Source organism: Orbicella franksi, chromosome 3, assembly GCF_964199315.1.
Source record: "Orbicella franksi chromosome 3, jaOrbFran1.1, whole genome shotgun sequence".
NCBI lineage: Eukaryota > Metazoa > Cnidaria > Anthozoa > Scleractinia > Merulinidae > Orbicella > Orbicella franksi.
In genome coordinates, this window is record NC_138147.1 from 13,377,582 (window position 1) to 13,391,957 (window position 14,376).

Sequence of the window (14,376 nt, forward strand, 5' to 3'; positions counted from 1 at the left end):
TTCTTGGCTGCTTTTGAGTCCTTTATTTTAGCTCGAACAATTTCAAACTGTCATCAGAAACAGTGACAATGCTTCTACCAAGAGTAGCCTAAAGGTAACTTTTAATCCCGCCGCTTTCCATCAACTGGAAGCATAGCCTTCTATGCAGACGCCCCGATGGGGGTACTCCCAGAAAAGTTAGATGGGGGTGTGCGGTCAACTTCCCAAAACCCTTACCCTATTTATGACCAAAGTCTGCGATTTTTGCTACCCTATTTATGACCTGGCCAAAAATTCGATACCCTATTTATGACCACTGCGGCTGGCACAGTTGCCCTAAACATAGGTTATGAAGGGCTTTCGCTGACGGTCTTATTGATAATGATGAGAAAGTAGCTTCTTCCAAGAAACATACCTAATTCAAGAATAGAGTGCTAAAGCCATACCCTATTTAAGACCAAAATGGCCAAAATCGATACCCTATTTATGACCAAAACGGCTGAAAAACCTTACCCTTTGGGGCCGCACATACCTATGTAGCCCATGTAAGGGAGTACCCCCGGGGGGGGGGGGGGAGGCAGACGTTCTTTGGACATGTCACGCAATTTTCTTCCACCAAGTGGAGGAGGAAGATTGCGTGACGAGCCCAAAGAACGTCTGTGTGACCATCTGGGTAGGAGGCTACTGAGACCAATGTTACAACAGAACGTTTAGTATAAGGAGGTTTTAAAGAATGAACGAGAATTGACTGCAATTGACTGTTCGGCAGATATTGCAAAGTTTTAATTCTGTTTTTAATTTGAGAGAATGGTTATGTACACATTTTTAAGTCCCACAGAGGAGGGAGATTACAGTTACATAGTTTAGTCATCTTGGAAACGATGTAACAATAAATAAGGACTCTACTAGGAGAACCATTAGCTCGTGAAACTTAAGACTGTCTTGACCAGCAAGGACATCCTACAGAAAAGATGCTCATTTATTGAAATTTTGTATGGCTGAAGTTGCCAAGGAAATTCTATATCTAATCTTGGTCTTAGAATCCGTATAATCTCCGTGTCTGCCGTGGTAACCATAGGAATCAATTGTAAAAACACTGCATTATTAGAGTTTGTCTTATCAAAACGTTCTCATCATGAAAGTATTTATCTTGTTTGCTAAATTGAGAAAATTCCTGTCGTAGTAATTGAAAGGCGTATAATGCTTGGTGGACGGCAAGACGGTTACTCGCGTACAAGATACACTGACCTGGGTCAATTTTGAGTCATGCGTGCTGCATCACGTGCACATCACGTGCTCATCACGTGCGCTCAAGCGTCTGAGTAACTTTGAGGCGTTGTGACCATGCGAATCTCCAGTCACGTTTGAATCGTAAATTGGTCCTGTCCAATTCAACCAGTTCAAGTCACAAGAGGCAGGAAGTCTCATACTCGTGTAGTTTCAAAACAGGTACAAGATGCCAATACATAATCCAGGTGCGTAACCGCATGATCGACATTCGTGTATTGAGAGTGATCACTTGTTCGCATGTGAACATTACACGTATGATTTTTGCACGGTAGGAGATCTAGACTAAGCCCGTGACGTGCTGTTGTGGACGCAGTTTATTGTAGTGTACACAAGCATACTGCTGTCGATAAGCCTGGAATGCATGGATTTCCAATGTAAATGACGTCGTTTGAATGAATCCGTGACGCGTCGATGTGAACACAACTAAGTCTAGTGTAAACTCGAAGCCTCAATGCAGGCAGGAATGCACTGAATGTAACTGAGGTCTTGTGGGTGAATTTGTGGCGCGCTGGTGTGAACACATTTAAGTCTAGTAAAACTTGAAGCCTCAATGAAGCCAGGAATGCATGGCTCATTATCCCAGGGTAACTGACGTCTTGTGAGTGAATCTGTGGCGCGTTGGTGTAAACAAGACAAACTCTAATGTACACTTGAAGCTTTAAATCAGGCCAGGAAGGCATGAATCATTTTTCCAGTGTAACTGAGGTCTTTTAGCATGCTGCACATGAAAGGGTAAATAGCAACACACAGTTAATGAAGATGAAATTTCCACTACAATATCTTACAAAGCTAACACTACAAAATGCTCATAAACCAGTGTTGGAGCTTGTCCTTTGGAAAAGCTGTAACTAGGATGTACTGGCCCAAAAGTCGACCTCACTAGCGCCTAAACTATTTCTTTACTGGCATGATTGATTAAAATAAAATTAAAAGCGTAAGCCGAACAAAAATGATTTCCCTCTCTCACCTGACGATGTGTTGCGTGAACGCATCAGGACCACACACTCCAATAAGTAACTCCCTTTCGTAGCCGGCACTAGGTGGAGGGGGTAAAATTTCTAACAGCATCTCCATGGAAACACGACCTTCGTAGCCTTCCCACTCAGGGTTGGGTTGGGTCACCGTGTAGAACACTTGAAATCTGAAAACAAGTGATACATCCTAGTGAGATTTTGAACGTACAGCCTCTAACTGATTCAGAGCAAAGGAAAAAAAAACAGACAAAAAACGGCGAGAACAAACAGGCCTATGAACGTGCTGTGCTCACTTGTTAATGATGGGAAGAACTCTCACCTTGGACTAGCGATATCGGCTAACACGTCCAACTGCTGCTTCCATAAGATGTCTGTTTCTTGACGATTTGCAAACAAGAGCTTGACAGACCTGTACAATAAAAAAAAGCTTGTTGTGAGATTAAACCTTACATGTTCATAACCACAGCAGTCGACTTATTTCAGGAAGTTCCCCGTGCGATGCAAAAACAGACAGGTTTAAGAAAATTAAGAAATAGTATTATCATGAATACTTATACGAGATCACAACACATAACACATTCTAGCAAAGGGATTCGTTATATTAACGGAAATATCCTTGCGGAAAAAACTGTTTTGTCATGTTGAAAACATAGCAAAAATGCGTGAGAACATTACACTCGCTTTTTGGATAAGAAGTGTAAAATGAGTCACGACATAATTTACTTACTTGTCCACTGAGGAATTCTCCAACACTGTGTGCCGAATGAGCCTAACCATGGGTGTGAACCCTGTGAAAAACAGCTCAGTATAAACACACAGGTAGATGATCTAAAGGATAACTGGGGAAATATTACTTTGCAAGGAACATAAATCAATACCTGGATTGTTAAACTAATTTCCTGTGATTCGTTTACGGCCACTAACAACATCCCTCTTCCATTCAAACGAATAGATCGACCCTTGAAACAGCACATGCATATGCAAGCCACAGTCTCTGAGGCTTGGTAAAACAACAACTTGATAATCAGTAATTTTCAAGTAGAGTTTTAAGAGTAAACGAAGGCAAATACCGCAGAAAGAAACGACCGACTGACCGACTGACCGACTGACCGACTGACCGACTGACCGACTGACTGACCGACTGATTGACTGAATGATCGACTGATTGACTCACTGAACGGGAGGACGGACGGACTGACTGACTGACCGATTGATCGATCGATTGATGATTCAATGATAATTAGGATTATTAATAACACACCTGTGCCAGCGGCAATAAGAACTATCTCCTTGGCTTCATTCAATCGAGATTCTCGAAAATCTCCCGAGTGATCAGTAATTTGGAGACTGTCACCTGCAAAAGTCCCAATATCTTCCTCAGTTTGTAAAACAGTACATACAAGCCTGCGTATATAACGGACAGGATCCGTGCTAACATCGTAAGATGATTTTCAAGGATTAAGGGACACGCATCACCATACACCATTCTTCTACCTTTTTCATTTGGGCCAATCAATGAGGAGTACATTGCAGTTACTAAATCATTTGCATTGCTTACATTCTGTGATGAAATCGGTCCTTATTGTCTAAGTAGCAACATTTTCTAGTAGTTATACAGTTACAAAAACAGGTCGATAACAAGTTTGCACACAACTTCAATAACATCAATATCGAGTTTAAGAGTACAAATTTGTAATTCAATATGATAACTGAATAATAAAGGGTGAACAAAAAGCTCACCAGCTCCGACAGCATTTAACGTTGGAGTCAACGTTCCATCAGGGTAGAGTTTAATCATTAGATGAAAGCGTTTCCCGTCATATTCCCTCTCCGATGGATCCACCTGAAGAGATGGCAGTACCACTGTATAAGGGCGGCTAATCTGCATACCTACGGAGAAAGAAAAAAAATCGACAAGGAAAAAAAGAAACGTTTTCGAACAGTGGTAAAATGCATTTTACGGAGATCTAATTGGCAGATAAGTAGATAGTCATTTGATAGGGGCACATGTTACTATGGTGATGGTTAATGTATTCCTTCCCTTTCTTCTCCCATCACGCACTCTCCGGGATTTCTGTAGTATCGGCGTGGATGTCTGCAAGGTCAAGTTGAATGCAAAAAAGAACAGCATAGATTTAATGCTTATTTGCATTCAACTTTAAATCTTTTGACTTACGCACGTTAATGTGTGAAGACTGTATTCCAAGAACATTTTCTATGGTGAATTTGTGGCTCAACTTGCTCCCACGGTAGTCAGAAGGACCGACGAAACAGACGATTCGTTAGAATCTCGCTGAAAGATTTCAACATTGATCAAAATATCTGTGAAAACCGGTCAGCTTGGCGTAATGTAATCGTAAACTGAAGAGCTGTCCGCTCCAAAAACAAGCGTCTCAAAACAGCCTTGAATATCGAAACGTGCTTCGCACAAAGCCCGACAGAGAACAACAGAAAGCAGCAGAAACCCCCGACGCCAGATCACGTCGACTAACTTATGTCAATAATCAGCTGACTATGTTGAGGATGGTCCTTTTCCCAGGAAAGACAATAGGCCTATTCCGATATATCAAAATTTTAACATGACGCCAAGCCTTGGTTTAGTCCCCTAAGCCTCGGAGTCATGTTAGAATTTTAACATATCGAAGTTAGCCTATTACGTTTTGAAAGTTTCAATTGTACGTGCCTGAAGAACAGGCACGCGATTGGTCTAAACGCGTCACGTGACTGACTATGCACTAGCTCAAACGGGGGAATATCCGAGTGATATTCCCCAATTTTCAAAACTGTGCGTGTTGCGAAAAATAGTTTAAGATAATAAACACAACAGCCTGCATTTGGTGCGAAAATATGCTCGAATATTTGCCCGTGGACATGATCTGTTCCTCAAAGCTCAGAGGTTTCCTCGAGCTACACTGTTCGCTCATCGGAACAGATAAATATTTTCGCACCGAATGTAGGCTATTGTCTATGTAGCAAACCTTCAACATCTCTGCTCATGTGTATGTGGTGTCCTATTGGTATTTTCATGATGACGCCATTAGGCAGCTCACAGCAAAACAATTTGCAGTTATGTGTCACAGACTCTACGGAGACTACTCTGCAATCCCATAACCTGGATTCTGTAATTGGAAATTCCAACACTTTTCTGTTTCGTGTCATACAATAAAAATTAGATTCTTAAATCACGATTCTCGTTAGCATTTAGGGCGAAAGGTTAAAGGGGCATTGCGTAAAGGTTTGTTTCCAAAATTTAATCAGCTGCAAATAGCTAACTTCAGAAAAAGAACGAACTGCTGATTGTTGCGAGCACGCTCACGTTGGAACACAAGCGCACGCGGCGTAGCCGCGAGCGCGAAATCGAGCGGCGAAGCCGCGAGACGAGAAAGTGGCGCCTCTTCACCAGATTCCTTCCCGCCGGATCGCTGTGCTCTTCGCCGCTTGCGCGTGTGACTCAAAGGTGAGCTTGCTCACAGGCTAATATTCTCTTAGTCATATATATGACAAACGGCTTTATCGTTCAATAACTGCGGATTGCTTATTAGGTACACGGCAGAAGACAAAAGCCGTCATTCCTCCATACCTCTGTCTTTATGTAGCTTGAATGAATTATTGCCTTGGAGACCTTTTCCTAACTCTGTCCAGTGTACCCCAGCAGTCTCTTTTGTTAAAAGAATGTCGACTTTTCCACTCTCTCCAGACAAACGAACTGTTGTATAATTATGAAATAAACAAATAAATGGCAGCGTCAAATAAGAAACGAGTGAAACACAAAGTTGGAAAACAAAAAAGCAATCCTAAAAACTCTTGCTCTCATTTAAAAATTCTAATTCTCAAAAGAACGAATACAAAACAAATTACATTATATTGCCTACAAACCTTGTTGGTGAGATATAGGACTGGTCAGTGCTGGAAGAAAAAAAGGAAAGCAATTATTGTCATCAAAATTGACGAGATACAAGGCTGTTGCCTAAGAAAAATTACAAGGAGCCCAAAGGCTCCTAACCATGAAATCCTGGGTGCCCAGCACTTACGCATATATGAAAAAAGAAAGTTTTTCCAGTCGCCCAAAGGCAAAAGTTAGTCGCCTGTGGCACCTGGGCGCTTCTAAAGCACAGCCTTGCCGTGATATAACCGACCGATCCAAGCCTCTTCTCTAAATGCAGAGGGTGGTGGGAAGAAGGGAGAGAATAGAGAGAGAATCCCGTCAGCGATAGGCCGGTCTTAGGACAACCGCACGTAAATTGCCGAGTATCTGTAAAAGCTGCTTTTCCAGGAATTTTAAACTGAGAAGCAAGAAATGGCTCCGACAAAAAAGGTTGTTCTTTCGACATTTGTACTACCAAACATCAGTTTTCAAGTATGTAATTTCGGAAGCGGCGAAATCGGCGACTTTCAAAAAGACAAATTTCTCTACTCGTTTATATTTCTGTGTATCTGTGCAGCTTTAAGTCCAATCTGTAATTCCTAGATGAACCATTTGCTTTGTATCAAAAACGGAATATTTCAGAAAGAATCTTGGTATGTACTGTGCAGCATAATAGTCATAAAATTTTTTACTACAATTGCTACTAATCTTGCAATCTGATTGGCCAATTTGCCGTTGTCGATAAGAGTCCAGGCAATGCTGCTCGCGTCAATGTATCACGCTCATGGTCACGCTCTGAAAAAGAAATTTTCTTTGACGTTGATTTTGTGGTAAAAAACAAATCGAATGTGGTTTAGCATTGTCTGTACTCTTATCGACAACGATATGCGTCATCACAATGGTCAAAATTTAGCATAAATTCATTATTGATTCAGAGAGGAAGGGGTTGTTTACATGTATTTAGTCATATTCAAACCGAGACTGCAGTCTTGGTCAATTTAAATGAAGAATTAACGCCACCTTTTCAATGATGGCAAAAATGGCAGGTGCTGGTATAGCACAAATCCATCATTGATTTAAAGGAACGTGAGTTCAATTTCCCAACTGACAAGAAAGCAAATATTAAGTAAACTAGCTATGCAGGGAATGTACCGCCCTTGTAACACTCTCTTTCAACAATCCTTGTTTTCCTTGAAGAAGAGATTCCTAAGAGAGTGGAATATTACGTTCAGAAGTATAACATGTGGCTACAGGCCATACTGAGTCCATAAATGCAGATCGATTTTAGGGAAAGGTAAACACAAATTGAGGCTACTTTCAATAAGACACTGACTAATAACAATGCAGGGCTGCAAGGAATTTTTTCTCTTGAAAGGACATATGTCCTGCGAAGACGTCATCTTGGTCAGACAAAACAAATTGTGGCCGGACATCACCAAAAAAAGTAAGATTTACTCACAGTAGATTTTTTATTCGTCCTTACCGTAAAATGATTTACGATAGAAAAAAAATTGTCGGGACGTCATGTCCGACCACAATTGGGATTTCATTTCACGAGAAAATTTTGGTCGGCCAGTGTCTGATGACCGCCTGTTATTTGCAGCCCTGCAATGACCTATAACTATAAATCAGTCAGTTAATTATTCAAGCAAGAATTAATGAAGAAAAAGGAAGACATTACCGTACCTAAATGTACTCGGAAGCTTTTTTCTCCTAAAATGAATATAGCATCAAAGTCTTTTCCATCTTTTAATTCTAGTATGGCATCTTCTGCTTTAAAATCCTGTAAGACACAATTGCAAAATTCATCAAGCTTTATAACATAATTATTAATATAACATTCCACCAATCAAATTACCCCTGTCCAATGACTTATTCCTATTTCCCAGGCTTGCTTTTTTCGTTTTGTTTTCAAATTTTACTCTATTTCAGCTCTAGACAAATCACCAGTTTTATCTAAAACAAACCTTTTTCCTGGTGTAAACTGATATTGTAACTATTTTGTCATTCTGGTACCAATCATAGCTAGAACAGAAACAAAAATAAGCAACATGATAAATAAACTGATCAAAATACAGTATATTTTATATGCTGACTGTGGGACCGCAGATACTGTGGTATTAATTTTAAAAAACTGTATTTAATTACTGTGAAAAAAATTAGCTAGAATTCAGAAAATCACTTATGAACATGTTGATTTGATTCAGACAGGTCATTAGTGAACTGACCAATCATAATAAAGTTCAGGACACACAAGGAAACCTCAAAACCACAAACTAATTTCTATTGCTGTTTGTGATTTAGTTTTTCACACCTAATTAACTTTTTCCTTATTACACAATAACATTCCATAACTACTTCTGAGTTTCACAGTGTCAGTTTAACAAATTGATGTCAGTTTTTCATGCGTCTGTCCTGTTATTGATCATGAATTTCATCATAACATTGTCAAACAACATTATGGATCCACGAGGCAATAGCCGAGTGGATACGCAGACTACTTTGACAATGTTATGACGAAATTCATTGTCAGTAACAGGACAAACGCATGAAAAACTGAGATCAATTTGTTTTTTACGATAACAAATTCTCAAATTGTCCGCTCTCGCTCATTGACGCATTGCATGAATTATAAATTCATGTGTCTGTCTGCTTATTGACAATGAAAATTAGCCAATGAGCACGTGAGAATTTCTGCAGTTATCGTAAAAAAAGATAATTTCAACATGGAAGTGACAAATAATATCAATATTGGGACTCAATGACTGAACATTAAAATTATTGCTATCTGTAATATTAAGATTTCTATTAATTAGTTTCTGACCTTGGGTCTTGTTTGTTTTGTGGAGGAACTGGAACAGCAAATCCATCAACTGGAAAAGAAAAAGAGAACATTGAAGCTATATTTTTCCCCAATTTACACCCCAAAACACAGTCTAAACTAGATTTTTACCTATGCTTCTAACAATTTTAAGGGAGCCAATCATCAGAAAATTACACAGTACACTGGTAAATGAAACAGATAAGATCCTTACCTTGTTGTGCCCCGGGAACAAACAGACTGTTGTGAGACTTCAAAGATCCTGTTGAAACATTCAACGACTTTCCTGATCCTTCAAATAAAATAAAACAGACATTTTGGTTAGCTTGGCATATCTTATCTCCAGGAAAATGTAGAACACACAGATACATGTATGACTCTGTCCCAAATGTACATTGTGTGTACAATGACGAGAAGTGATTTTCACAGAACTTTACAGAAAACTTAGCACTTCGGGTCTAAATAAAACTTATGACCTCTTGGATAGCCTGGCTAACTGTTGAGGAAGCTGCCCTGTGCAGGATTGTCACAATGTTTTGAAGGACATGCACCATAGACTTCAAAATACCTGGCCAAGATCATGAAGTAAAATGGCAATTTTTGGCCACTGCCAGCTACTTAAATTAACAACCCTGCTGTGAGATCTATCTAAAAATCATTGAGATCTACAAAACAGCCAAGTGCCAGACATAATGAATGATTCTCAAAGAGAATTTAAACACTGTCAGATCAAGCATCAAAAGCCACTTAAGGTGCACCACAGACATGAAAAGGCATAATCATTAAACATACCGCTTCTGGAAGGTTTCATCTTGACCACACTGTTTCTTTTAAGAGGACCAATAAAACATTTTTCCAGCATTGACTCCGCATTTACCCACTTATGTGTCTGTAATGTACAAGACCATACATTGAGGATATTACACAGTGACAGGGAATTTGATGTTCAAGTGGATAACCAGTGTGTACATGTAAGGGAGAAGGTTGCCTAAATTAACCATTTGGTGCTGAATGGAACTTTTTGTTGCAGTATTATCAACTATTAATAGTTTCTTAAAAAGTCCTTCAGTTGCTAAATGTCATTTGGCTCCAGGGTGGAGTGGGGGATACTATGCATGTCATATGGACTAGTGCAGAGGATTTATTAATGTTTTTAGCAGGGGGAAAATGCTTTTCACAAGCAGACAAAAGCTTTTGAACTGGACTTCTTTGCAAGAAAAACTTTCCTTTAGATGGTCAAATCAGGCAGGCGAAATCATCCTCACAGCTGGTCAATTTGCCCAGTGCCTGGCACTTAATGAATCCCCTGCTAGTACAAAGGGAAGTGTCTCTGAACAGGTTTTACTGAAAGCAGATGAGTGGCCAAAGGTCCACTTTAAGGCCTTGGACTACCGTGCCATGGTAGGGCTTTTTAGGGCCAATGGAAACAGATGATGAAACAAATAATGTAAAGGAACATAACAGCATGGTTATAAACAATCCCGAATTGTAGAAGGCAAAGTGGTTGGTTATTATTTTATAAGGGTGTCCATTAGGAGTTGAACTCAGGGACTACCGAGAACAACACCAGTTAGTGGTCAGAACAGGACTTGAACACACGGTCAGTACCCTAACCACTTGACAATTGCTTAAATTGCTAAATATCATTTGGCCCCAGGGCTGCGGGGAGCGGGGTTGGGTACTCTGCATGCTATGTGGTCTATGTAGGGACATGCCTCTGGACCGGTTTTACTGAAAGCAGATAAGTGGCCCACTTTAAGGCCCTGAACCACTGGACTATAATGGGCCTTTTCTTAACAAAACCCAACCCTCAGCAGAGTATGGGTTTAATCAGGGTACAAATGTTTTTGAGTCTATCCTAAAGAGAGTCTGAATCTGTTGGAAACAGAAGTATGGTTACCCAATTGCTTTTGCTGATAGATCAGAAATGATCACCGGTTTTTTGCATGTTATCAGTACACAGCAGATAATTTGGATACCAGATAGTAATGTACGGTTCATCCTCTGTCCTAAATCGTGTCCTAGCATAGAGGATGTTGTCTTACACAAGGTGGTGATTTGGGGTTCCTTTGTCCTTAACACAGTCAGGGTTTCAAAACCACCCCCAAACGTGGGTCATGTACCCCCATACACGTATCAACAGCACCTAACTACTCACCTCATCAAACAGATCAGTGGCATCTCTCCCTATCCCTCTCATCAGCTCTGGAATACCTCCAGGGTGATACTCTAAGTAAGGTGTCACATTGTATACTCTACCTACAATGGTATAAAATAAAAATACATTCAATTATCAGAAACTTATGAATATGATTATGATTATAAATGCTTTAATTAGTGTCATTTTTCACTTGCCTCCTGTCCCATCCTGCCTCACAATCTGGAAGTCTGAGACAGGCGGCAATAAAGTTTATAATTTTACATTTTGTTATCTTTCCTTGGCAAAAGCCCAATCCCAGCTTTTAAAATACAAAGCTGAGATGAACAGTAAAGCCTCCAATTTAGTAGAACTGATGTTCTTCAGCATGTTAAGTAACAGAAATGAGTGACAATAAAAGAAAGGTGGTTCTACTCAGTTACTACTCCCTCAGCATACACCAAAGCCTTCACTGTTTTTTTATTATATAGATATCAGTCTTTTATGGAAAATACACTACTCATAAAATTCATGAGAAACTACATCTGGGACTCGAGTGGCGTATTTTCCATACCCTCATTAACAAGGATATTAATTATGTAACATATTCAGGTAACCAGAAGTTGCATCATCTTTTATGCACCCAAGCTGCTTAGCAGATAAAGTGGTGTTGTGTCAGCCATATAAACTGGTGTTGCCTATTTGCCTCAAGCTGTGCATCTGTACAGTCTGCATTCTTGCTGATATGCTTCAATGTATTTTCTTGCTTTTTCATGGTTGTTTGTGCAAACAGTCTGTCTGTCTATATCATAGAAAGAGGATTACACAGTGGCTTGAAGATATCAATTATATTTTCTTGTGTTAAATGCAATATTTCACCACTTGAAAATTAAATTCATGTCCTTGTGCTGCCATATAATATGTCTACAGTATACACCGTCATAAAAAAATCAGCAGCCAATACACTCAACAATAAAGTTATTATTATTATTATTATTATTATTATTATTATCGTTATCGTTATCGTTACCGTTATTAGTAGTAGTATTAGTATTAGTATTAGTATTTATTAAATTATTGACATTTGCACAGTGTGCGGTGTGAAGATTGAGTGTAATACCAACAAATATATAATTGCATTCCTGTATTCTGATTGGCTGAATTTTCTATGGCATAGTATGAATGTAAATATCAGCATCCCTAATCAGAAATGTAGTAACTCTCGTAAGCTTGCAACTATTCTATTTGTCATCATAGTGTAGCAGCTGTTACTGTTTTGGGACGAGGTAAATTGCCTCTGTTGTTTGTTCTATTGTTTTCTCAACGGGTATCGAGCCATTCGTGTGAGACCTTGCGAGGGCTGCTACATGACCTCCCTAGTGACATGATGCAGATCATGTTCAGTGTAACCCTGTACAAACAAATTTATACGGAACGTGAAGCGATGAAAGAAACCTTCCACAAAGAAATGATAGATTAGGGTCATTTAAGGTTAGTTTTGACCTTGGAATATACAAATAACAAGGGTATTGGCAGTGCTTGTTTTCACCCTGCAAGACAGAGATTCTCAACTTTGGCTCTGTTTCTGCTCAGTGGGAGACTCTGCTCACAACCGCTTGATCGCTTCATCGGCCGCCGTCCACAACCAGGGACGAATAAAGTAAAAATACTGGTTTTTAACTTATGCATTGTGAATGCGACCTGAGGCTATCGAGCAGATCGATCTCGCAGGTACTTGGTGTAGGCTTGTTTTGTCTACGTTCTTCCCCCGGCTGATTTTATACTAAGAATCTCTTCCTATGAGAAAAACGTGATGCTTAGCTAACAAAATCTAACAAAGAGCAAAGCGAAATAAAATACTTTACCAACCTCGAATGCTGATCCAAGCATCGTGTTTTGTGCTATGTTTGCTTAGTTCTTCCACAGTGACAGTTTTTGTCATTCCACCGGTTCCCGCTAAGTCTTGTCCACTTTTTCCGAGCCGGATCCAGTCCATCAAACTTCTTCCCGGCTTTAGAGGGACAACTTTGGCTCTGATGTTAAAAGAGCCCGCCGAATTCGCTCTCTGAGGCGAATTTTCCGCCGGGAAGTTGATCTTCGGAGCTGTCATGGCGGACGAGTTGTTGTCGTTTTCGTCATCACGTGCCTGCATGTTTCGGTCTGAAGCCGCTGATTTAGCGGTGCTCGAGCCTGAACAACCCAGCTTGCCGGTTTGAAATTCTCCTGTCTGTCCCTTTCTGTTTTAAAATGATCTTAGTAAAGTAACTGCGCAACAAGATGAGGCGTGCTCAAAGCTTCCAAGTCGGTTCCGTGAGAACTGTGAGAAAAATTAAATCCCGTACGCAAATGTCATTCAGAGAGCTTCCTCGCACGCCTCACCCTTGAAGTTGCTTGACATTGATCCTCTCTTCGTTGCTTCATGGCTCGTGTAACACTTGCATTGCTCGATAGTACTTAAAATTGTCACCTACACACCGTACCTGACAAATAAATCTCCATCATGAGCAAAATGCTAATTAAATGCTGCGAAAAGCATAACGTTGTGCATAGAAACGGGATGTCGTTACGCTGCTTGTTTGTACACAAAAACCGCTGATAACAAAAACATTTGCTATGTATGGTTTCTCCTAAAATTGAAATTAACAGAAACTCACGGATCCTTTTCCTCTTTACGGATCGCGATAAAAACAATTCAATCAATTACTTCTCTCGGTTTTATTAGCCTGAAGCGGAATCCTTCGTGTTTTTTTCGGTTTGTTCGATTTGTTTATCTTTCTCCTTTTTTCTTTACCAGATGTCGTATTTGCAAATGCTTGACATAATATTAATTTGTTTTGCTTAGGACTACACTTTATTTGAAGGTGTATTTAGCGCAAATAATTTGCTTGCACCTCTTTCCTTTCAGTCTGTTCGTCAAGCTTTGCTCCAGTTGCTCGATCCTCTTGTGCGATTTCTTCTAGCAACTCTGCTAGATTTAATTTCTGTCACTGGTCTCCCACGAATATGTGTTTTGCATCGATTTGTCACGCGATCGTTCTACTCGTTATGCCTTGAAGCTTCTTCAGTTCGGAGACCGTACTATAATGCCGCATTTGCATTTCATCTAACGTGCACATTTATTTAATAGAAAAAAAGACACATCAGTTCTTGAACACAGTATTCTGATATTGTCTTTCATTTTCACCTGGATGATCATGAATGTTACCACAAGCTGCAAATTAAACTGTTCAAACTTTGGGTGCAATATCGTATACAATACTAATCACAGTAAGAACGATTTTTCAGCTGGCTACAGCTTGGTTCTAAGTTA

At 39.8% G+C, this 14,376-nt stretch overlaps 1 protein-coding gene across 1 annotated transcript; it reads right to left on the reverse strand.

The window, feature by feature from the left end:
* Positions 1-739: 739 nt before the first annotated feature.
* LOC145481352 (cytochrome b5 reductase 4-like) lies at positions 740-13,729 on the reverse strand. The gene is made up of 16 exons (XM_081459828.1): positions 12,936-13,729; positions 11,088-11,188; positions 9,722-9,818; positions 9,144-9,221; positions 8,933-8,981; positions 8,076-8,133; positions 7,795-7,891; positions 6,120-6,149; positions 5,824-5,949; positions 5,222-5,362; positions 3,984-4,133; positions 3,505-3,597; positions 2,971-3,031; positions 2,563-2,652; positions 2,237-2,410; positions 740-1,987 (listed from the first exon to the last, which is right to left on the reverse strand). The coding sequence occupies exons 1-16, from the start codon at positions 13,216-13,218 to the stop codon at positions 1,933-1,935; spliced, it is 1,683 nt and encodes a 560-aa protein (XP_081315954.1). The 5' UTR covers positions 13,219-13,729; the 3' UTR covers positions 740-1,932.
* Positions 13,730-14,376: the final 647 nt, after the last annotated feature.